This window comes from Piliocolobus tephrosceles, chromosome 3, assembly GCF_002776525.5.
Source record: "Piliocolobus tephrosceles isolate RC106 chromosome 3, ASM277652v3, whole genome shotgun sequence".
Taxonomy (NCBI): Eukaryota; Metazoa; Chordata; class Mammalia; order Primates; family Cercopithecidae; genus Piliocolobus; species Piliocolobus tephrosceles.
Window position 1 is genome coordinate 30,962,274 of NC_045436.1, and position 26,328 is coordinate 30,988,601.

The 26,328-nt window shown below is 40.1% G+C and overlaps 1 protein-coding gene across 3 annotated transcripts in view; it reads right to left on the reverse strand.

The window, feature by feature from the left end:
- The window catches only part of FNIP2 (folliculin interacting protein 2), a 139,005-nt gene that overhangs the window by 73,451 nt on the left and 39,226 nt on the right, over nucleotides 1-26,328 (reverse strand). For all 3 annotated transcript variants that reach the window (XM_023228306.1, XM_023228315.1, XM_023228297.2), the window contains exons 2-5: nucleotides 6,855-6,981; nucleotides 3,622-3,780; nucleotides 1,268-1,368; nucleotides 1,091-1,162 (exon numbers count right to left, since the gene is read on the reverse strand). In XM_023228306.1, the coding sequence (XP_023084074.1) occupies nucleotides 1,091-1,162; nucleotides 1,268-1,368; nucleotides 3,622-3,780; nucleotides 6,855-6,981 (459 nt within the window). The remainder of the gene's footprint in view (nucleotides 1-1,090; nucleotides 1,163-1,267; nucleotides 1,369-3,621; nucleotides 3,781-6,854; nucleotides 6,982-26,328) is intronic.

A 26,328-nucleotide genomic window follows, 5' to 3' on the forward strand; every position in this document is an offset into this window, starting at 1 on the left:
CCTGGCTAACACGGTGAAACCCCGTCTCTACTAAAAATACAAAAAACTAGCCGGGCGAGGTGGCGGGCGCCTGTAGTCCCAGCTACTCAGGAGGCTGAGGCAGGAGAATGGCGGGAACCCGGGAGGCGGAGCTTGCAGTGAGCTGAGATCTGGCCACTGCACTCCAGCCTGGGTGACAGAACGAGACTCCGTCTCAAAAAAAAAAACAACAAAAAAAAACAAAACAAAAATATGAGGGAAGCAGATTTTATTAATTTATTGTATTTATTAACAATTAAACTAAACACTTTTGCTGTGTGTAGAGCTGACAAAAACAACAATGACAAAAAGACTGAGAATAATGCAGCATAATGAAGCCAAAATAATTTTTACTTCAATCTGCATGTAAGGGAATTAATGCAATAAATGTTCAGGTAATCCCAAGGGTCTGTTAGAAACAAATCTCATAAGAAATAAATAACAATTATCATATTGGCTTAAGTCATGACAGTCCAATGTTAAATGTTCAAACTGTTTTGTTGAAGAGTAAGCCAAGACTCACTCAATGGTATTCAAATATATAGAGAAATATTTTTAATTTCCCAGGATAAGAAAAAACAGCTTTCACTTGACCCCTAAGAATGTCCTTTAATTTATAACAAGCCCTTTTCAAATTTATCAAAGTACAACTGGTGTTTTGTTGTTTTATTTAAAAATTGAAGTATATGAAATAGTTCTGCTTGAAAGTTCAAAATACATGAATGCATATGCCAAAATGAGCTTAAGTTCTTAGATATTTCAGAATGATGTAGCTCCTTCCCTTTTGTTCTTTATTTTTGATTTCCCAGGAAATTAAAAATTGGTGACTGGGTAACAGATGGAGACTCAAAACATATAAAGATAGCCATCTGTCTTTAGGGCCACCTAATAAAGTCAAAGGCCTTTTCCCACTCACTGTTGATAGGACAGTAGCCACTTTTAAAACCTCTTTGTTAATTTGGACTTATTCTGCTTCTCTCATTTCAAAATGCCTTATGGCCCTTAAAGAATTATTCTATCTAGATATACACTTTAAAAAATGGGGGTGGGGAATGCAAAATCCTACACTTACTTATTTGTACTTCCACAGAAGCTGCCCATTCTAGCAGAGAAGACTTTACTAATCATCAGTTGTGGAGGAGAACTGGGGAGCGGGGGAAAGGAGAGAGGAAAAATACATTTATGAGTTAAGGAGTCAATACCACCATCCCATTTCTCAAAACTGGTAGAAAAGGAAGCCCAGACTCACCGTATGTAGTGTATCTTTAAGGTGGAGCCTTTGTAACTCATAGCAACTGAGCCAAACATCATTTCCCCCAACATGTTGACATCGGAAGCTGGTCGTGTGTACTACATGCAAGAAAACAAAATCAAAGCTAGTACATGGAACATGACGTGCAATGCAACAGAAAATAATGTTTATTAATCTCATTAGTGTCATTGGTGATTAAAACTATTTCTCAAAGCTTCAAGTGGTCATCTTACAATCTTAACTTATAATGGCAATTGCCTATTTTTCCCCCAAAGTATTACGCATGTTTGTGATTTCTTCTCTATACACAACATCATCACATAGGATCCAAGTGTTTTATCAGAATTCATTTTTATTTTTATTATGAGAAACAAAGATTACTATTATCTCCATTTATAAACTCTAAATAGAAAGGTTCAATTATGAAAATAACCGTTAACTCTTCTCTTGGTACTAAGAAAATATCCTGAAAAAAATATAGTTCAGTATTATTCAGCCAAATAATTAACAGTATGGAATAAAAAATGCCCATTGCTGCAGATAGGGTTTTGTGAGGGTCCAAAAGATAACCAATGGTCTGATAACTCTAAAGTTTTACAAAAGTATTTCAAAAACATTTGATCCCTCTAGCTTCTGACCAGTCTCTCTCATGCCTTTTACCATTCAAAGAGTGGACTGCCTGCCTCCTCTTCCTCTACTCTCACTGGCTTGTTAATCTACCGTAGCCTGACTTCACCTCTTAGCTCAAACTAGTCCAACTGCTCCAATGATGACCTCCTCCCTCTTGGTCAAATCCAATGGACCCTTTCCAGTTTGCTTTATTAAACTTCTCTCAATATATTTGATTCTGTTCATGACTCTCCATTTTGAATCTCTTCTTTCTCAGATCATCCCCTACTATGGTTTTGCCTGGAGGTCAACCCTACTAACTGCCTGCCTTTTCAACCATTCTTTTGATTTTGATTATTATTTGCATAGAATACCTCCTACGTCTTTGTCTCTGGACCAGGAGCTCTCCTGGAGCTCTAGAATCGTATACCCCAATACATTCATTCACCTAGTGACATCTGAATGAGTGTCTTGGGATATAGAATTCTGAGCACCTATACTAAGTGTTGGTGACACACTGATGAACAGGATAGGTATGAATGCCAAGCAAACCAAGGTGCCACCAAAGCAACCGTGGTTCTGCACCCCGACCTACCAACTAGATTCTCTGTCACTGTGCTTTCCACCCAAAGAAAAACCTGGCAATCACCCTTAACATACTCTTCCGAATCTTTTTTTAAAATTCCAAATACATACACACATATAGACACACAAGCATACATACACTGACACACAAATACATACTTACTTGTACATGGTTGCAGAGGCAGAAAGAGAAAGATAAATCTATCAGCTCTGCTCAGCTAAGTTCCTCTCTCACGTTATAACTCATACCAACTTCTTCCCATTATATGCAGACAGAAACCAACTGGTTTTCACATTTTTTATTACTAACTTCAACCCACCTCCTTCACTTATAATCTGCTTTTTCTTGGGGTACAAGGGCCACATGCCAACTGTGATTCTCAATCTGCTGAAAATTCTACTGTATACTTTTTAAACTGCAGACTGCTGTGAGACCCAGGAGCACTGTGTCTCAAAAAGGGCAAATGCATGGCACAAATCCTGACTATGAAATTAACAAAATCCTCTAGACCCATTTGCTGGTAATCTCCCTAGTGTTGTTTTTCCCGAAAAATAGTAGAAAAGATTCTACATGGGTTTAAGAAAAAGTTCAATATATTCTCCATCAATTAATATCCTTTTGCCATTCAATATTTATAAAACATTTCTTCCTTTTTATCTTGTTAGCTAATATTTCTCAAAATCCTCAACCCCTATCCTTATACACACACACACACACCCACACACATACACACACAGTGTGTTTCTTTCTGTTCCCATACAAGTCTTTCTTCCTTTTACTGGCATGTTCTATTTTCTTCGGATGCCCATATACACTCCTAGAATCCTCAGGAATTCTTACAACAAAACTGGAGAATACATGTCTATTGTTCTGGATCAGACAGCAAAGGAAACAAAGCAAGGTAATTTACCTGACTGGCAATATTTCTCATCTAGTACATAGTAGGCTGTATCGCCTCTGCTTGATTACAGTTTTTATTGGAGATAAAAGCCAAAGAGCAAAAACAACATTGATGTGAAACATTTAAGAGTACTCTGTTGAATACTTGTCCTCATATTCCTGGAGTAGAGCCCTCGAGCGGCATTATTTCCCGAGGAGAAAATACAGTCAATAACTTTAACCGCAGGGGTCATTCTCACAGAAAGGATGGTTGTACCTGGTACTTTGGAAGCTGTTCCTTAGCATGGTGTGAAGATCCCCCAGAAGAACTGTGGAATGAGATGCTGCTGCTGCTGCTACTGCTGCTCACGCTGCTGACACTGCTGCTTCCCTGGCAGCACTTGGCTGATATTTTAATAGGAACATCCTCTGTTTTCTGGGTTAAGAGAGACAGGCAAGGTAAAATATTACTAAGTATATCAGGTTCGTCAACAGTTCTTCATTGGGAATTCCTTTTTAAAAGCATTCTGGTGCCTAAGTTGCATTAAAAAACAGAAGCTTCCCCCCCTCCCCCCCCACCGCCCCCAGTAATGACAAAAACATGGTTTGGGAAGGCAGAATGCTGAAGAATGGTTCTAGACAAAAGGAGGTAGGTTATGTATTAAGACTTTATCCTCTTTTAATAATTTAACTATTGTTTACACTTCAATTCATATAATTGATCTCTTTTTGTTATTAGAGTTTTGGTTATTAGCTTTTTAGTACTATGTAGAGTGATAATCCATTAAATTGATGAGGAGAAAGATGAGGCTTCAAATCTAAACTTTTACTAAGCAAATGGAACTAATAAAACAAAACTATTAACTTGGGCAGACTGGCTTGTGGGGTTTTTTGTTTGTTTGTTTGTGAGATGGAGTCTCACCCTGTTGCCAGGTTGGAGTGCAGTGGCATGATCTTGGCTCACTGCAACCCCTGCCTCCCAGGTTCAAGCAATTCTCCTGCCTCAGCCTCCAAGTAGCTGGGATTACAGGCACGTGCCATCACGCCCAGCTAATTTTTTTGTATTTTTAGTAGAGACGGGATTTCACCATGTTGGCCAGGATGGTTTGATCTCTTGACCTCGTGATCTGCCTGCCTTGGCCTCCCAAAGTGCTGGGATTACAGGCGTGAGCCACCGCACCCAGCCCGCTTGTGTTTTTAATGACACACCTCCTCTAGTACTCCTTTAAAGGTAACAGGAAGGAAAATCATGAGGCTGAATTTGTAAGGGATGAAACCAAAACCCTGAAACAGGAGCTACTGTGAATTACATAGCATGTGATGGAAATATGGTCTTCAAAGGTTAAGGACGACAGAGGATTCCCTATTATACATTCCCCAAATAGAGTTCACCACTAATTTTTATCACAGTGACAAAGGTATAAAGATAAACCTTTATTAATATTTATTTTCCCCCAAACATATTACTCCCTACAGAAGCTTCTTGCACCCTCTATGATAAGTTGTTTCTATTCTGAGTCTTCTTTGCCTTTCTTTTTTTCCTTGTGCAGCTTTTGCTTGGAAAAAAACATGAATGCAATTGCAGCTTATCTAATCTCCAATGTGACAGTCACACTGGTGGTCTAATGCAAATGCCTGCAGTCATGTGCTTGATACAAACTCATGACGTTTTGTGCTTGCCAAGGGAGGCTGGGGCGGTGGGGACTGAAAATGGGAAAAGAATGTAAGGAAAACACAAAATGTGCTGGACCACAATTGTCACTACAGCAATGATGGCATTCAAAGTGGTACGTGATTATTCCTGAGCACCCAGCACTCCCTCAACATGCTAAAGATACAGCTGCTACTTAATATCACTTAAGCCAGAAATGCAGCCCCTCAGAGGGCCTAAGTGACACGAAGTGTCACCTGCCTCAGACTGCTAGACCCTTTGGCTGGAGTACAATGCTGAACAGTCCATAAGTGGAGACAGCACCTGGTATAGTGAATAGAGCACTGACTGGATTCTTTTGCAGCCTTGGGCAAGCTGCAAACCTCCTGAACCTAAGATGCCTTTTTGGTTAGATGAATGCTTCTAAGAAAGCCTATGTTTCCAGATTCCAGCATTACTACTGCTCTAGTACACTGAAGATTCCAGTTCCTTTTGAAAACTTGTGTTTCCTTTTCCCTCCACCTGCCACCACTATGAGCAGCCCCAGTGATAGGTGTTCAACTAGACCATCCATGTGAAGCCTTCAGAGAAATGGGAAATAATTCAAGAAATTAAGAGGTAAACCATCTCCTGTCCACCAAAGGGTCAAGTGCTGGCTCATCTAAATTTCTGTTACAAATCTAACCAGGAAAGCCTACGGTGAATCACCTGAGAGATCTCTTGGTCCCCCCCCTCCCCCACCCCCTTCACCTACCTAACAAGCCCAACAACTACTGTAATGATTAGCCACCTGGCAGAACGCCACTTTAAAACATTGTGGAATCCACCCAGCTAAACTGTGTTTAACCAAACACTTCCTTCCTGCAGAAATGATCCTTATCAAAAGCAGGAAAACAACCCCTTGGCCCTGAAGAGACAAAGACTGCGTTATAAACTGTTCATTTACTTAGCTGCACATTCTACAAATTGCCAGTATTTGGTCAGTATGGGTAGCAACTTACTGAACATAAAAGGAATGAATACAAGTGGATTTATTTAATTTGTAGGCATCTGAACAAATACTGAAAAGAGAATGAAAGGTCTAAAGTGAATTTACAAGTACCCTGGTCTCATGTCCAAAAAGACCCAGAAAGGATCAGACTCTTCTCACCTTAAACATGTTAATTTACCATTCCGATTCTGCTTCCAAGGGATCAAGAGCTGCTCTGTCCTCACTCTACCCATCCCTTGTCACCCACCCTACACCATCACCACCACCACCACCTATACCACCACCACTACCACAACCCAACTTTCCACCAAAACAAAAAGGGAAATAAATAAAAGCTCCACTGGTCAGAAGGGTTTGAAAAACAATCCTTTTTGAAGATAACAATGCAGGTTTGCATATGGAAGCCCTGTAAGTGAGTAAAGCTGTTTAATTTTGTTTAACCCAGTGCTACTTATTATTATCTATGAGAAACACTGGACAGAATGATCTTCACGCTAACACTTTTTATCATTTTATGAATTTTAGAGTTCTGCTTTCCCATTACATTTGGGGCACTCACTTGGCATCAAAATCTTACTGGATTGCAACTCACCGGCAAATTTACCTCTAGTACTATTAATAGTACACTGCTTAGCTCCTGCCATGATTACTTGCTAACAGTTTCACTTGTGTTTAGTAGTGAGCATACTCATACCTGCTGGGGGTAGGGCTTTGATTAAAGGACTCAATGCTTGCTTATGTTTCTTCTGAACCATTAATGGCACTATATAATATAACTCAAAGAGAAGATCATAGGTTAATAAATGATTGATCAGAGGGATGGTTAAAAGCACAAAAAAGAAGGAGAAAGCAAATCAGCATTTCATACCTGAGCTGTCACCTCCTCAATCTTTTGAACAGCTTTAGAGTCAAACAAGACTTGTCTGCCTCTCCTGTCACAGTCCTGGTAAACTATCAGGCGAATCTCATTCAGGTCAAACTCCGAACATGACCAACTGTGGATTAAAAAGGGAGAAAGAAGTTATGTCATCTGCAGCACGTGAGATGATCACAGACAGATAAGCTTCCCAGTCACCATGCCTGCATGCACATCAAAAGGCCACAAGCTTGCAGGGATAGTGATCCCCTCAGAACTGGGGCACCAGTGAGCTTGGGACAGATAGTCTTGTATGCGGATTCCAGTGGGCCATATGAAAATTGCCTGTTTTCATGATAAGGGCTGAGAAGACTGCTTTAAATAATAAATCACTGAAGAGAAAGCTTCTCCTTCCAAAGTCAATTTGGACACAGATGGCAGTCAGAAATCACAAGGACATGCAGAGATGGCTAAATTTGGATGCTTGGGTTCTGGGGACAGCATATCCGAGTTAAAGGAGTGTTAAAGCTTCTGTGTTATTGGGCAGGGAACCATTTGGAGCAAGTCGGTAGAGCCTTCTCTTCTTTCCCTCACCCACACTCAGGTCAAATTGAGAGGCATTACATACCCTAAAATTTATTATCTTCCCCAATTATGGCTAGCTCTAATCCAGGAGTTTCAAAAACCAAGTGCATCACTGTAGAACATCGGAATTGCTAGCAATTACAGTCAACAAGAAAGGAAGCATGTTTCTAAGCAAACCAAAAGCAACTGGGATAAAACTGCTCCAAGGAAAACACAGATTCATTCTTAATAAATGAGAGTGAGAGAACTATAGAAAAGGTAATCATTTAAAAGTGCACTGCTTTGGTCATACTCAGTTTTTAACTCATCAGTCCAGTCAACACATATTTGAGTGTCTGTGATGTTCCAGGCACTGTGGTTGCTGCTAGAGACCCAGCAGTTAATTAACCAGACAGACCTGGTCCCCACCCTTAAGGAGTTCATGATTCAGTGGGGAATATTAGGCAAATAATCACAGTTGAATGTATCACTACAAACTGTGAAAAGTACAAAAAGGAGCAGTAAACAGTTCCAGATTTCCAGATTGAAGAGGCAGGGGAGAGGGACAGAGAAGTCCCTAAGGACTTGAAGTGACATGTAAACACAGACCTGAAGAAGTAAAACAAATGAAGTGCACTGTAGGAGCAGAGAAGGACGTGGTAAGGTGTAAGACTGCCGCACTGGAGAAGGAAAAAGAAAAGAGGCCAGAGAGTGAGTGCCATGAGGTGGAAAGGACGGCAGGCAGGGGCCAGGATCATGCTCTCCCTCCATGAGAAGCCAAGGAAAACAGACACTTGATAAGATCAGGTCTGCACTTTTTGAAAGTTCAATCTGGCTATTAAGGAAAATGGGGGTGGAAGAGATGAAGACTGGAAGCAGGAAGGCCAAACAGAATTCATAATAAGAGCTCCGGCCCTTCATAATGAAGGTTGGAGCTCCAGCAGCGGAGGTGGGGGAAAGGGGACAGACACTGGTGGCATACTCAGAGGACAGAGTTGAGCCGGTTTCCCAATGGACTGGAAAGGTGCCAGAGATGAAAGGGGGCCTTGCTTAGAGAAGCTGAGGGGAGCTCTGATGGGACAGAGGAGGATAGATGGACACACAGACAGACTAACAAAAGCAAACTGTAAAACTAGGAGATGGTATAAATGAAATCAGACACATCTGGATTCAAACCCAAATGCCTCTGGCCTCCTAGTTCTTCATCAGTACAATGAGAATATTAAGACTGCCCTCACAAAGCTGCCCTATGGATTAAATGAAATGTGTGAAGAGTGACACACAGTAAGTGCTCCAAAATGGCAATAATTACCTCAGAGGATTGTTAATGTTATGATTTTTAAAGAAAATTAATACAGTGTCTGGTACTCAATCACAAATTGTGCATTTTTGGTCTTCTCCTTTTTCAGGCAGTTAATACAGAACATGTTCTTTTTGGGTAGCAGATTTGTTTTCTTAAATCCCTGCAGCAAAACACATAAAGTTCTGGTTGTACCTTCTTTCAACAAGCTGTGCCCTAAACTATCATGCCCAGCATCCTTTCCTCCTAATCTTGACAACAATATGGCAAGTTTATTTTCAAACCATTTTCCCTCTATTCACAGTCCAGAGGGAGTCCATGTTTCAGGTCTGGCTAATGAGACATGGCCACATGACCCAAGCTGGCTGTGTGAGCCAGCCCCAAAACTCAGTTGTTCAGCTTGTAAATGGTAACCCTGGAGTTGGTGGTGGCTATTTTTGCCATCATGAAGTAAGGGCCTGTCTGAAAATGAAGTCAGCAAAAGTCAGCGTGGAGGAAAGTAGAGGTGAGCAATGGAATGAAACAGATTCCTGGCAGTACCCGAAGCCAGCTGTTCCTGAGTAAGCACTATTCCTGGAATTAGTTCACTGTCACTTACAATCAACACAGTCTGATGACTATGACCCAGACCACTAAATTTTAAAATTACATAAGGCCAAGGCAGGCGGAACACCGGAGGTCAGGAAGGAGTTCAAGACCACCCTGGCCAACCACGGCCAACATGGTGAAATCCCGTTTCTACTAAAAATACAAAAATTAGCCAGGCGCACTAGTGGGCACCCATAATCCTAGCTATTCAGGAGGCTGAAGCAGGAGAATTGCTTGAACCTAGGAGACAGAGGTTGCAGTGAGCCGAGATTGCACCACTGCACTCCAGCCTGGGAGACAGAGAGAGATTCCATCTCTAAATAAATAAATAAATAAAATGAGGTCATTAAAAAGGCTCTGAAGCTATATATTATTATAACATAGTACATACGTTCATTTTGTTAAAAGTAAAAAAAAAAATTGGATTTAATTTACTTTCATTTTCTTTTAAATCAATTTTGCCTTAATAATTACATTTTGCCAAGACAGCATTATAATTTATAACCAAGTCATTCAATCCTTATTTTTGAAGAATAACACGTATTCAAATATCAAACTGAAAACAGCTACTTTAGAAGAGATAAAATTTAATAATGATCATAACACCTTATTAAATGTTTCATGTTATTTTTCAATGAAAAAAAGATGAAAATAAAAATCATGGACAATTGTACTGATCCAGGAGTCTAAAAATATTTTTTTTACTCAATAATTTAAAAAAAGACACAGAGGGGAAAAGTATGTATTTCAGATTGTCTCATTTTTTGATCCAAATGTTTTAAATTTTATAAGACACAAGTGATGGATACAGTGGCTCGTACCTGTACTCCCAGCTACTTAGGTTGCTGAAGCAAAAAAGATCTCTTGAGCCCGGGAATTCCAGACAAGACTGGATGACATAGCAAGAGCCAGACTCTGTAAAATTTTTTAAAAATTAGTTGGTTGTGATGGTATACACCTGTAGTCCCAGCTACTCAGGAGGCTGAGGCGGGAGGATCACTCGAGCCCAGGAGTTCAAGGCTGCAGTAAGCCATGATCATACCACTGCACTCCAACTCCAGTCTTGGTGACAGAGTGAGATCCCATCTCTTAAACAAACAAAACAAAACAAAACAAAACAAAACAAAACGGTCAGACACAATGGCTCACGTCTGTAATCTCAGCAATTTGGGAGGCCGAGGCCGGCTGATCACTTGAGCCCAGGAGTTTGAGGCCAGCCTGGGCAACAGGGTGAAACCCCATATTTACTAAAAATACAAACAGTTAGCTGGGCATGGTGGTGCACACCTGCAGTCCCAGCTACTGGAGTACGGAGGCTGAGATGGTAGAATCACCTGAGCTCGAGAGGTCGAGGCTGCTGTGAGCTGAGATCACACCACTGCATTACAACCTGGGCAACAGAGTGAGACACTATCTCAAAAAAAACAAAAAAAGAGGAAAACTCTGTTCTTCGTCCATATGAATACGGCTTTTGGTTTAATACATAAATATAATTTTGACATTGACATCTCTTTTTTTTTGGAAACAGGGTTTTGCTCTGTTGGCCAGGCTGGAGTGCAGTGGCACCATCTGGGCTCACCGCAGCCTCAACCTCCTGCTCAAGCAATTCTCCCACCTCAGTCCCCAAAGTAGCTGGGACTACAGGCATGCGCCACCATGCCTGGCTAATTTCTTTGTATTTTTTGTAGAGACAGGGTTTTACCGTGTTGCCCAGGCTGGTCTCAAACTCCTGAGCTCAGGCAATCTGCCCTCCTCAGCCTCCCAAAGTGCAGTGAGACACTCATATTTTAATATTAGTAGAGGAAAAAACAGTTGCATAATTTGGTAAAGGAAACAGAGGCAGGCAGGACAAAGGTCACTAGTGCTTCAGAATGAGACGGGCTTGGGATCCAATCTCAGCTCTGCTTCCCACCAGTTTTATAGTTTTGGGAACGTCTCCCCTAGGAGTACTTATAGGTCCTGTTGTGAAGATTAAAAGAGATTATCTATGGAAATTCCCAGCACACTCCCAACCCCTTTCCCTGCCATCCCTGATACACAGGCCTTGAGCTATTGCTAGCTCCATGGCACACATATTCTCTTCATATTCACATTCACTTCTACATTCAACCAACAGTTACTGTGGAGCTTGCAAGAGCACCGACCACAGTTCCTGGTGCTTTACTGAGGACATCTCTTCATATGACTGGGGCCACTGGGCATGATTCAAAAGGGGTATGAAAACAAGCCTTGGGGCTTTTGCCTCAAAATAGCTGACCATTTCAGAGAAACTTATTCTAATCCAAATTATTTCATTTCTCTGTTTTTGCTGAACATAAAGAATGAACACTGTCCTTGGCATCAGGGTATTATTTATGTCCACTTTATGCCTTCAGGCACAGTAAGAGAAGATGATTTGTCTACCTTTTCTTATTGTAAAATTTAAGCAAAATGACTTATATGGACTCTTTTCGGTTTTAAAATTCCAGGATGCCAGGATTTGCCTGGTTAGACTTGAAGCCAGGCCTTATTTCTGAAACTACCCATCAAGAGTGGAAAAGCAAGGAACCAAAGTCTCAGTTACCTCCCTGAAACATGACAGGCACTAGAGTTCAAGTGATCTGAAACACAGAAAACAGAATTCTCTTTAAAATATCTAGAGACATGTACTGTAGTTTAAATTGTGTCCCCCCAAAAGATAAGTTCAAGTCCTAATTCCTATACCTGTGAATATGACTTTGCTTGGAAACAGGGTCTCTGCAGATACAATCAAGTTAAGATGAAGTCATACTGAATTAGTAGGCACCCTAATCCAATGACTGGTGTCCTCCTAAGAAGGAGAAAATCTGGACAAAGACACAGAAGGAATAATTAACAGGGAAGTCACTGCAGACTTAGGGCACAGCACAAACACAAAAAGACAATATCACTGAGTGCTTGGAACGTGTCTCCTGCAGAAGAACCACACAGCAAATGAGGCTAGAAAGGCACTTGAGGACTACTTGTGAGGGACTTTAAATGTTATGCCAAGGAATGTATCTGTTGCTCTACAGGCTGTGGTGTGCCAATTCCAAGATTCCAAGAAAGAGAATGACATGATCTGACCTGTGCTTTAGGAAGACAACTAAAGTGGTTTGAGAAGACCATTTTCAGGGCAAATGCAGAGGCAATGACTTGTAAATCCAGGGTTTCGAGGATTAAAGGCCAATAAGGAAAAGAGCAATAGTTGTATAACATGCTGCAGGGTGATTTGCTATATCCTTTGAGACCAGTTCTAGTGTGGGTGTTGTTTCTTCTCTTGAACTTTTACAGGAATCACAGTAGAAGTGGTCATGGGTATCCCCATGTTGAAAAAGCATGATCTCTGTTTTTCCTCTTGGTCTCACACAAGGAAGCCACCCTACACAGTCAAAAATAAGTTTACATAAAGAGTTTAAAGAACAGTCTTATGATATAAGAAGGTACATATTTAAACAGTCAGGAATGATAGGAAACTTTCAATGGTCCAAGAAAAGGTAAAATGAAACAAAACAAAAACAAACAATAATGGTGACAACAAAAACTGGCAAAAATACTATCCATTTAACCAGCAATTCCTGCATGCCTACTACTTGGCAAGCATTCTGAGATAAAGCAGTGAACAAATCATAACCCTGCTCCTATGAAACGCACTACATGACATTTTCCAACCACTCTTCAACCCTATTCTATAATCTTTTTTCTCTGCCAACCTCCACCGTTTCCTTACTGTCTCAAAAAACAGTTTCTAAGTACAAGCAGAAATCTCTCAAAAGGTTTGCTCAAGAAGAGTGGGGAGACCCAAAGGGCTACACCCTGAAAATAAATGAAGACTGGGGGTGGAAGAAAAGGGAAAATTAAGCTTGACATGGCAATGAGAGTTCACCCTGTCAGCACAAAATACACATTATTTCCCACCCAGTAAAAAGCTGTTTATTTCAAGAAAAAAATTATGTAAATAGATGGCAGTAACAGATGTGGAATTCATTTATCTTTTGCTATGTTAGTGCTCTCAGGAAGACTGTGTTGGCCCTCCTTTCTTTCACTGTTTTGCACTTATACAGCCTTCGCTGTGTGAATTGCCTAGAGCAATGTCTGAGGAACTGCATAAAAAATCACCATTGAGTTGCTATCCTGTGATCAGGAGTATAGTGAAAAGCACTTGAAGTTCTTATCGGAAGCTTTAATATATATTGATAACCTAAAGATATTAATATTAATTTACAAACAATTCCAATTAAATGTAGTCCACTGTTATGTTACCAACACAGAGCTATACTGCATGTTGGTTGCAATTCTTCCATCTTTAAGAAAGTAGGCAATATGTAAATCCTTTATTCCTTTTGTAAAGGAAAATGTAGAATGAAAGAATAAATATGTTTAATCAGCAGCAAAGGCATGGAAGGAGCACTGTAACATAAAACCATACTTCTCAAAGGTTCATTCCTTCCATACACCTTTGAGTGTGTGGCTTCACACAGGCACCATGAGAGGTACCAGGAACAGAAATTAACTATATCCAGTCTTTACCTCAATATGCTTATAACTGGGAATGGAAAGGCCAACATACAAATATTAAGTTAACTATACTGTTACAGGTGCCAAGATAAATGTCTATAGGGACTTAGGGGGACGCTACAGGATAAAGAGGTCAAGTCCACATAGTTGGGTGAGGGATGGATGTGAGTCACAGAGGACATGATGCTTGGGACATGGATTAGGATTCACCAGGGTAAACAGGGCTTCTAACTCTAGCTCTGCTGCCTTCAACCCAGATGATTTTAGGAACACTCCAACCCTAGCGCTGAGCTTTCCCAAAATGCATCTGCCTTATCTACCTCACAAGGCTGTCGGGAAAAACAGAGAGTAAGTTATGAAAGCACTTTTAAAACTGTAAAGCATAATTCAAAGATCTACTCAGATACACAATTCCTTAACTGAGAGCCTTGGGGCTAGATGTTTCAGAATTCAGAATTTTTTTTTGAAATCGGAGAGATGCTACACTACATATTACATAATACCTCCTCCAGGGGCTGAGATGTAATCAAACCTCCAAAACAAACAAATTAATATTTCACCAGCCCAAGTTATGAACACTTAAACGCTAAGTGCATTAGATAGAGATTATAAACAGCCTCACATCAGTTCAGATTAATTCCAAAAGATTTTCCAGAAATTTTAGGAATTTGGAATTATAGGATAAAGGACTGTTGATCACTTAAGTGATTACTATGTCTGAGAAAAGGACAAAAGACTGGAATAAATAACTTTCAGGTTCCCCACATTTTCCTGAATATAACTGATCTCTAACAAAAATGACAGCCAAAAGTTTCTGTGTAAGTAGGTTAGTTGTAGCTCTGAACTTGTTTTCCCCCTCCTTGCTACCAAAATAATGTGTAAATGGTAGCAAAGGTCACAAGTTAAAACCACATACGTCTTTAAATAATGTGTTCACACGGCAGTAACAAAACGTTATTGTGTGTGTCACAATACAGCCTAAGGTTTGGGTGCTATGAACAAGGAACTACAAAGTACAGAGAGCAAAAGAGGGGGATCACATCAAGTAAAACTCTAAAACAGGTAAAGTTTGTGTGTGGCACTTACAGCACCACTACCCACATTCCACTGCCCTGGGGCCACCACAGCATAGACAAAATAGTGGAGCACTCCACTGGATGTCAGATTGCCCAGGCTGGAGGCAGGATCCCACAGTCCCATCTCAGTCACTTATTCACCTCTTAATCCAGCGTCTCCTCCTCTATAAAAGGATGGAGTGGGGTCAGGCACGGTGGCTCATGCCTGCAATCCTAGCACTTTGGGAGGCAGAGGCAGGCGGATCACCTGAGGCCAGGAGTTTGAGACCAGCATGGCCAACATGGTGAAACCCCATCTCTATTAAAAACATAAAAATTAGCCAGGCGTGGTGGTGGGTGCCTGTGATCCCAGCTACTGGGGAGGCTGAGACACAAGAATCGCTTAAACCCGGGAGGCAGAGGTTGCAGTGAGCTGAGATCACACCACTGTACTCCAGCCTGGGCAACAGAGTGAGACACTGTCTGAAAAAAGGAAAAAGAAAAAATGGGAAATGGGGTGGGACTAAAATTATACCTAAAGGTCTGGTGCTTCCAATTCTAACACATTATAATCCCAAGTTATCTATTAAATGTTCACAATGTGATTTAGAATAGATGATCTCAGTCAGGTACTAAAAGGAAAGCAATCTTAATGAATTAACCTACATTATTACTACATGTTATCCCTTAAACCTTCTAAACATAATCTGTACTTCGATAAGCATCTTAATATCAACACAGCTCTAATCAACAGAACTTTCAAAAGGTGCTCACAAAATCTAAAAGGGAAAAGTACAAGTTCTTTTGAGGTGAGAGGGACACTGAGTGGGCAGGTTACTGTGGCAGTCAAGACTCTGCCCCTTGCAGGGTTGTTGCTGCTGTTGTTAATAATTCCTTCATTTTTCCTCCTTAAAAAACCCACAGAGGTCAGGTGCAGTGGCTCATGCCTGTAATCTCAACACTTTGGGAGGCCAAGGCAGGAGGATCGCTTGAATCCAGGAGTTTGAGCAATATAGTGAGATTCTGACTCTGCAAAAACAAAACACAAAACCCCTACAGAATCTCTATAAATGGCCCATTTTTCCCTAAAATGGTTCCCTTAATTCTTAAATACGCATGATTTATTCTTTTCTGATATCTGTAAACTAGAAACTACTTGTACTTAAAATAGCCAAACTGACGAAAAAAAAAAAAAAAAAAGAGAGAGAGAGAGCTTTATGGTTCATCTCCATGCACATATTAATTCAATAATCACTGAGCTAATTTTTTTTTCTTTTTTTTTTTTGAGACAGAGTCTCGCTCTGTTGCCCAGGCTGGAGTGCAACGGTGCAATCTCCGCTCACTGCAACCTCCACCTCCCGGGTTCACGTGATTCTTCTGTCTCAGCCTCCTAAGTAGCTGGGATTACAGGTGCCTGCCACCACACCTGGCTAATTTTTTTGTATTTTTAGTAGAGACGGGGTTTCACCATGTTGGCCAGGCTAGTTTCGAATTCCTGACTTCAAGTGATCCGCCCACCATGGCCTCCCAAAGTGCTAGGAGTTCAGGCATGAGCCACCGTGCCTGGCCAAGTTAATTCTTTCATACCCTTGTCAAAATAACCAAAGCCATCAACACATGATTATATTCCTGGATTACTGAAATATATAATTGCTATGCAATTATAAAAGGTAACTTGCATCAAGATGATGTCATATCTTTCCCCTCCCCCATTTCCAGGGAAATCATATACTAATAATAGATAAATGAGTAAGTTTCAAAGTAAATACTCAAGACACTGCCTTATATATCACTTCTAGATCTAATTAAACTGTACTCAGACAAGGTAATACTTCTATTTTCCAAGAAGTTTCCAGAGGTGAAAAGCATGATTCTCTGTATAAGGTTTCTCATTTGCAAAACGAAAGAACCAAAATAAATAGACAAGTGTCACCTATCTTAGGTTGTAAAATTTTATCTCTAAAAGAGGTTAAACAAACAAACAAAAAATATACTCGTGACCAAGCAAGTTCACTTCTAGGAATGAATCCTACAGATTAATTTGCACAGGTCCAAAATGATATATACAAAAAGGTAATGACTGCAGCACTGTTTGGAAACAAACTGTCAGCAGCAGGATGATTAAATAAATTATGGTATATCCATACAAGGGAGTGCTACACTGACACAGCAAAGAATAAGGAAGCTTCTTAGGTAAGTATATAATAAACTCCAAAACATTTTTGACTGGAACAAAAATAAGTATAAAATATTGTGTATAGAATGCTACCATAAGCCTAGAAAAAGGAAAAATTGGGGGTAGAGAACTCTGGGTTTTATTATACATGCATACACTATCTCTAGAAGAAATACAATGAATTGGTAATACTAGTTGACTCTGAAGTAGAAAGCTGGATTACTGGGCCGGGCGCAGTGGCTCACGCCTGTAATCCCAGCACTTTGGAAGGCCGAGGCAGGTGGATCACAAAGTCAGGAGATCGAGAGCATCCTGGCTAACACGGTGAAACCCTGTCTCTACTAAAAAGACAAAAAATTAGCCAGGCGTGGTGGTGGGCGCCTGTAGTCCCAGCTACTCAGGAGGCTAAGGCAGGAGAATGGCATGAACCCGGGAGGCGGAGCTTGCAGTGAGCCGAGATGGCGCCACTGCACTCCAGTGTGGGCGACACAGCGAGACTCCGTCTCAAAAAAGAAGAAAAAAAGAAAAAAAAAGAAAGCTGGATTACTGATGGAAAAGAAAGCAGAAGACTCTTCATTCTACACTCTTTACAGAGCAAAGGGAAAGGCTTTCTCTGCACTATGTAATACATACCCATCAAAACAGCACAGTGAGAAGGAGTGTAGACTGGACCCAGGCATCCTGGGCTCAGGTCCTACCCTCTGCCTCTTCTTAGCTATGTAACTTTGGTGACTTACCTAATCCCTTTGTTCCTCAATAGCCTCATCTGCAAAATGGAGATAATATAATAGTATTATCTCCTATATAACTCCACTTATAAGGTGCTGTTTAGGTGACTAAATGTAAAGCACTTAACACAGAGCCAGGCACACTGTGATTGTGCTCTCAACACGCACCACTATTTTGTGCCTTTTGAATATTAAGCCACGTGACTGTACTGTCTCTTGAAAAAGTAAAAACAAACAACAAAGATGAGGACAATAGGAACAGCCTATTTTTTTTTAAACCAAAGAATCTTATTATTGCTTTAAGACAAACCCCTTAACTACTGTTTCCTTTAAGAGGCTTCTTGGTAGCTGAAGCATGAGGCAGTGGGTGAACTCCTACAGGGAAACCACCTTAATGAATTCCAGGCATTCAGATTCAGTTTTCAAATATGTAGTTTGGCCTAGACAATGGCATTTATTGAGCTTTCTTCTCAACACTCGTACACTACATTTTCCTGTCCTTCTTCATCCCCTCACTCCCCCAAGGACAGGAGAAAGTTTCTCTCTAAAAAAAGCAATCCCTTTTGTCATTTATTAAACCCATCTATGTCTTTCAGTTTGTGATTGCTGTTCTAGTGGTGTATCAGATGGATTTCCATCATATTAAATAACTGCCTTTTTTACTGCATAATTCATGCAGAGCCTAGATATACCAATTCCAGAAGGTCTGGTGTTTGAATGTGGGCAGGGGAAGGCTGGTGATAAGAACTGCCCAGCACATGCACAAATAATTGCCTAATATTTTAGAGTTTACCAAACACTTTTACAGAATTCACCTGAACTGACCTTCTCAAATGTCCTGTGAGAGTCTGTATTATATAATGTTTTACACGGAAGTTAGGAGACTTTAACAAGGTTATGTCCAGTAAGTGGCTAAGTCAGGACTAAAATCAAAGTCTCCTGACTCCAAATTCTGTGCTCATCCAACTCGACTGCACTATCACCTTGATACCAGTAGCAAACAGGTTAGGATAACATTCTCTTCCTTCCAGGACCTTCCTTTGCATGTCCTTCTGAGGTGTAAAAGCCTGCACTCCAGCTTGGGCAGAGTGAGGCTTCATCTCTTAAAAGAAGGAGGAGAAGGAGGAGGAAGAACAGGAAGAAGAAGAGGAGGAGAAGGAGTAAGTGTGGCATTAACAAAAGAATAGGGAAGCTGATCAATGGAACAGAATAGAGACTTCAGAAAAAAATCCACATAAATATAAATCAATATTTGACAAAAGAGCAACAGTAACACAATGGAGCAAAGGCAGTCTTTTCAACAAATGGTGCTGGAATAACTGGACATCCAGGTACAAAAAAAACCAATCTCGACATAGACCTTACGTCCTTCACAAAATTAACCCAAAATGGCTTACAAGCCTAAGTGTAAAAAGCAAAACTACTAAACTCACAGAAGATAACACAGGAGAAAATATAGACAATCTTGGGCATGGCGAAGGATTTTTAGATACAACACCAAAGGCGTGGTCCATGAAAGAAATCATTGAGAAGCTGGACTTCATTAAAATTAAAAACTTCTGCTCTAATAAAGACACTGTCAAGCGAATGAGAAGACAAGCCACAGACTGAGATAAAATTCACAAAAAATATATCTGATAAAGAACTGTTTTATCCAAAATAAAGAACACTTAAAACTCAGTAAGAAATCAAACCAACTGATAAAAAATGGGCAAAGGACCTGAATAGACACCTCACCAAAGATAATATAAATGGCAAATAAGCATATGAAAAGTTGATTCACGTTGTATGTCATTAGAGAAACACAAATTTAAACAACAAGAAATACTACTACCTGCCTAGTAGAATGGCCAAAGACTGGAACACTTAACAATGCCAAATGCTGGTGGGGATGTGGAGCAACAGAAAACTCTCATCCATTGCTGGAGGTGGAGTTGTTTTGGAAGAGTTTGGCAGTTTCTTACAAAACTAAACATACTCTTACCTTACAATCCAGCAATGGGACTCCTTGTTATTTATCCAAATGAGTTGAGGAAGCTTATTCATAATTGCCAAAACACAGAAGCAATCAAGACATCCTTCAGTACATTGATTCAGAGATAATCAATGGAATATTATTCAGTGCTAAAAAGGAAATGAACTACCATGCTATGAAGAGACATAAAGGGACCTTGAATGTATATTTCTAAGTGAAAGAAGCCAATCTGAACAGGGTACATACTGTATGATTCTAATCAAATGACATTCTGGAGAAGGCAAAACTATGGAGACTATAAAAAGACAAGTGGTTGCCTGGGGCTAGAGGAGAGGGAGGGATGAATGGGCAAGGCACAGAGGATTTCTAGGGCAGTGAAACTACCTAGTATGAATAGTGGATACATGTCATTATACTTTTGTCAAAACATACAGAATATACAACACCAAGAATGAACCCTAATGCAAACTATGGACTTTGGGTGATAAAGATGTGTCAATACAGATTCCTCAATGGTAACAAATATATCACTGTGGTGTGGGATGTTGATACTGTGGGGGCAAGGTGTATGTGGGAATTCTGTACTTTCTGCTCAATTTTGCTGTGAACCTAAAATTGCTCTAAAATTTTTTTAAAGCAAAAAATTATTTTAATTTCAGTTGTCAAAGGAACTTTTAAAATTTAGAAACTTTCAGGAATAAGCACTCATTTAAAAATTTGTGACAGGATTATTTTCTGAAGATCACTTTTGTCTGTTACGGTCGGCTACAGAATACCCTGTAAGGATGAGAACCAAGGACACATAACTCGAGCTTCAGATGTGGCTATCAAGTCTGTCCCTGTTCAGCAGAATTACAGGCCATCTCCTCCTTGTTCTAGCCACCTGGCTGGAAAAAGGAGGGTCAGTCCTCACACACTGCTCCACAGAATGCACCCACCTGTCACATGTGGTCTTGCTCCTACTGACAGAGAGGAATGTTCCCCTAAGATAGTTCCCAGTAAGGTATTAGTTACTGCCTAGAGAGAGCAATGCTTAAATACAAAGAAATGAGAATTTAATAATAGGAGTTTCAGCTATCAAGCAAGGTCCAGTGGGAAAGATATCAGGGGCAGCAACCTCTGCCTCCCTCTCCTATCACAGTGCGCAGCCGCTAGACCATCCACCAGCACACCTCCATCCCATTCACATTCCCATGAAGGATCGTTTACTTTCTGAATCCAAATCATCTTTGCCCCGAGGCAATATTCTTCTTTTTAGGATGCACACCAGGCATGTTCCTGCCTTAAGATCTCTGTACTTCCTGTTCCCTCTGTTGAAAATGTACTTCCTCAAACACCCACGTGGCTTGTTCGCTCACGTGGAAAAAGATTACCACTGAGCTATTTCTGATTCCCTTGATTACCCAAAGCCCAGCTTTTAAATTTCTCCAACTTTAGGACTCATGGATCACCGACAGATTATCAGAATGTTAGCTGGAAGGGGTGTCAGACACTACCTGTCCACTGGTTCCGAAGTTGTTTGGCTCATCGTTAGAATTACCCCAGAAGTTGTGTGGTTGTGTGTGTGTGTGTGTATGTAATCAACAAAGCTTCACAAGCTCTACCTCCAGGAATTTGGTTCAGTGGATCTGAAGTTGAGGCTCAGGAAACACCATTCCATTCTATTATTATTATTATTATTATTATTTAGAAAACAAAAACAGAGAGATGAGATGATGTTCCCAAAGAGTGATTTCAAGGCAGAGAAGACCCTCAGATCATAAAACCAGGGTAGAGAAGATCCCCAAGTCAAAGGCCCTTCCATTTTATCTGGCATTAAGTCTAGGTTCTCATATGCTAGAGCTGAAAATTAGTAAGTGGAAAAATAGCTTAAGTCAACTAAGTTCCTTTTTCTGTCTTTGGACAGGGTGAGGCATGAAAGTGAAAGGATATGGCATAGTGAGAAAAAAGGATTTTCATTCACATCGGTTCTGTAAAAACCTAAAGTAGTTTTTTAAAAAACCTTTCTTAAACCCTTAAAGACATAAGGCTGATGGATGGATGTACACCTGATACCTCAATATCCCCTTGGGAACTCATAAAAGAGAAGAAAATTCCCAGGAACCTTGGTGTTTTAATAACCCACAGGCTGGATACTCTTTGGTGACTTTTGACAGTTATAATCTTAGATGGGTCACAAGTTATTGCTCTCGCCAATTCCCACCAGGGCTTGCTACATCACTGTTCAGCAATTATTTGGCTTTTGTTACTATAACAATAAAAGGATAAGGCTAAGCCAGAGCCTGACTCACCACAGGAGTCATAACAGGAGAACCAGGGATGGTGGGGGGTACCAGTTCAGCCAGCATTCCACTTCAGCACAGAGCTGAGCAGAACTTGAGGAAAAAAGGCTTCAGAAGACTCCAGAGCTGGATTAACCTCATCTTCTGCCTGGAACACTGTCATTCTGGACAGAGTTAGCTATGGTGACTAATAACAAGTGCTTTACCCTGTTATGTCATCAAAGCTTATCCAAATATGACCCAGACAAAAGCTGATGTCAGTTGTTAGCATCTACGAAAATCTCCTATATTAAGATTGCTGATTTATTCCTAGTAAGTGATGTATCCTCAGAGGGAAAAGACAAATGTTCTTGAACCCTAAATCAGACATGACATTGCATTCCTTGATTCATTCACTCTTATCAGTCTGGAATTACGTCTCAAAATCTCTACCCTCGGCCAGCAGAAATAAACTCTTCTAACTAGTCAAAGAAAAATTCTCATGGTACATAAAAAATCAGTAAAAAGGGAAGGAATGCAGGAAGCACAGAAGAACGTGTGACCGCAATACCCAACGCATCAGAGTCACACCCAACCATTTACGACCTCTCTGTGAAGCTTGTCACAAAGCACAAGACCATCAGCTGACTAGGGTTTGTTTTTTCTCTCTACCCACTTCATTCAACCTGTCCAACTGCTACATTTTCTATTAAGTGGCATCAGGGTAGAGCGGTTTTCACACTGTTTCCAGGAGCCACAGGCAGTGAGAAACATTCTTTCCACTCCTACAAACCTGCATTACACTTACTTTTAATGACCTTTTATTATACTCTTCAGAATTCTTTGGTCTGTTGCCTTAGCATATCTCTCCCTAAATCTGTAACTATTTTTATATTTCCTAGTCAGTAATCCCAACTGCTATAAATAAAGACTAGTCATAAAATCATGGTGAGCTTATCTATGTGAAGTAGCTCACCAGGGAAAAAATGCACTCAAGTTTCTGTACTTACTTTCTTGTTAAGTAACTACCACAGACAATCTAAGGAGTTCCCTTTTTTAATAGAACCATCTCATCTAAAAATGTATCTAAGATGAATATCTATACTCATTTAGAATCATCCTGGTGATTCTAAAGCAGTACAGAGAATTTCTTCTGAAATCAAATGTCAAGATATGAAACTGTAAAGCACAATTGACTCTGAAGTGCTCTGTTTCAGTTCCTTTTCAGTGTGTAAGGGGTATACTCTAAAGACATGGCAAGTTTTCTCTTGCCACCAGAGCAACAATGATTCACAGATATGTTTGGCAAGTCCCAGATTTCTCATATAAACAGCCCTGTGGATTTTGTTTGCTAATTTGCCAGGAAAGTTTGAAAAACTCAAAAGTTGTTGGCAGCTTTGCTATAGTCAATATTTTAAGAAAGAGGATTGGAAGCAATTATTTGAGGATGATACCATATACCTGGCATCATATTTAAGAGTCACTAGATTTTTTTTTTTTTTTTTTTTTTGAGATGGAGTCTTGCTCTGTTGCTCAGGCTGGTGTGCAGTGGTATGATCTCGGCTCACTGCAACCTCTGCATCCCAGGTTCAAGTGATTCTCCTGCTTCAGCATCTCAAGTAGCTGGGATTACAGGCACCTGCTACCGCACCCGGTTAATTTTTGTATTTTTAGTAGAGATGGGGTCTCACCATGTTAGCCAGGCTGATCTTGAACTTCTGACCTCAAGTGATCCACCCACCTCAGCCTCCCAAAGTGCTGGGATTACAGGCATGAAAGCCACCGTGCCCAGCAAAGAGTCACTAGATTTGAAGGGAGTTTTAGCAAGGAATTTTTACTGACATGCCATTTAAGACGCCTCTCATCAAACTTAGTAGTTTTTTGTTGACGCTGGAATTTTGTGAAATGAATTGAACCCCAACATCTGCCTTCATAGAGGTTGGGGGGAATGGAAATGGAGATGCAGAGGACAACTCCTATCCTGAAATGTGTCATGCTACATGAACCACAATGAGACGATCAACATGTTTCTTTCTGCACTGTTCCCGTCTGTTTTACACTGTGGCTGTCATCACATATATGACATGATTCTATTGTAATTGGGGAATCTTTCTCTTCATCTTTTCAGTTACAGGAACATCATGAGAAGAAGAAGAAAAAAAAAAAACCCTGCTTGTCAGTGTGCTGAACTAAGAAGGCCACTTGGAACGACTGAGTTAAGACATCAAAGAGCAAAAAGAGATTGGAAGTCCTACCTACTTGACTGCCAAATGACTTGGACAAACAGATAACTCATGAGCACTCTGGAGCCAGGTCCTTCAGTGCAAGTGCCTGTCAATAATTCGCTTCTACCCACAAGTGGTCCAATTCCTAAAGAAGTTCTGGAAACCAAGCACAATACTGCAAGTAAGCAATGTTTCCAAGATTGTAGTAAGGAGAATAGAAAGTGGGTGAGGTTTACCACAGTACATCATCTGACTAGAGATGGATTCCAGTTAATTGACAAATATATATCATCATTGTACAAAGTTCTAAAAAAAATTCTCAGCACTACAGAAGTAAATCTAAAGGAAGTTAAAATAAGGAAAGAGGATAACAGGTATGAAAATGTTAAAGTTTAAGGCGTCACTTTGAAGGTGAGAAGCAGCAGCTCATATCAAAAATGTTAGAGGTTTTTAAAAACTGGCCCTGCATATTATTTTCTTATGTGGACATCACTCCTCACCTTTCATCCTAAATAACTATCTGGGGATCTAGAATTCTATAGAATAACAAAAATAGGGAATACAGAAGGCCCTACTACTACATCTAAGAATCTCAGAAGAAAAAAGAATTTTTAAAATAATCCCAGCAAATTACATAGTTTAGCAGTTGAGAGTGAGATTAAGAAAAGCCTGGAGACTGGCCCAGGGTTAGAGGTTCCTGGGCAGGACCCAGGGCTAGGGATCAAAATTCAGATAAACTTGAGCGTCACTCTGTTACTCTCTCCTATCACTCAGCTGCCCTTTCTTGATAAGAAACAGATAAAAATAGATAGTATAAAAGTGAAATTCTCATCTGAACACTCAAATGTATTTTTCTAGTGTACCATATCATTACCTCCTCCTCTACAAACAGATCTCTTTAACTGAATGAAGAGCATGTGACCTAACACTTGTAAAATAAGTTCCTCACTTCTCTCTCACTCTCCAGCCTACTGTGCGCTTACACTGTGATGGACTACATCCCATTTTATTAGGTTTCTTTTTTCTTTTTTAGAGATGGAGGTCTCACTCTGTTGCCCTGTTTTATTAAGTTTCTATTTTAAAATGACAAAGATTTTTACATGATAAAAACTATATCCTGATTATTTTTAGCCAAACTAACAAACATACTTATGGGATAAACAGTTGATGAGACATGTTAATTTTGAGAAAATTTCTGTAAGAAAAAAATATTTTAAGTGAATTTATTTTATTATTATTATTTTTAAAGAAACAGGGTCTTGCTCAGTTGCCCAGGCTGGAGTGTAGTGGTAAAATCACAATTCATTGTAGGCTATAACTCCAGGGCTCAAGTGATCCTCCCACCTCAGCCTCCCAAGTAGCTGGCACCACAGATGCATGCCCCTATGCCCTGCTAATTATTTTCAAATTTTTTTGTAGAGATGGGGTCTTGCTATGCTGCCCTGGCTGGTCTTGAACTCCTAGGCTCAAGTGATTCTCCCACCTCAGTTTCCCGAAGTGTTTGCATTACAGGTTTGAGCCACCATGTCCAGGTTAAATGAACGTATAAACTCGCTTTTACACTAATCATTAACCTTTAGCTCTCCTTACTATCTATCTATGGAAGAATTTGGAATGAAATGTAATTCTCAAAACAGTTTTTTGTTTTTATTGATATGCAATAAAATTCTTTACAAATAGTGTTTCAATTAAGTACCACTAATAATAAAATTAATAAATTCTTCCAAAGTGGATGAAATAAACCAAAAAGAATATTACAAGTATGCTATTCTTTTTAGACAAGCTCCATTATTAAAAGTTGCTGTTCATAACATCCTTCTCATGGAAAGGGTCTTCCAGAGGAAGACTGGGTCTCTCTGACCACCCTGCTTCCAACTGGAAAAGCACAACCACCTGGTCACCATGCAGACTATGAAGTGAGAATGCCCAGGCCTGAGCCCCGTCTACTAACTGTGCTGGTACTTCAGGACTGCACCTTTTTTTCCTGATAATTACTGTGAACAGTTTCATCCAAGTTTCAAGGGACAAAGATGTAAACATTTCTTATGAGTTGGCTCCAGCAGAGCCATTACCAGCAGAGGTAATGAAAAGAAGAAAAC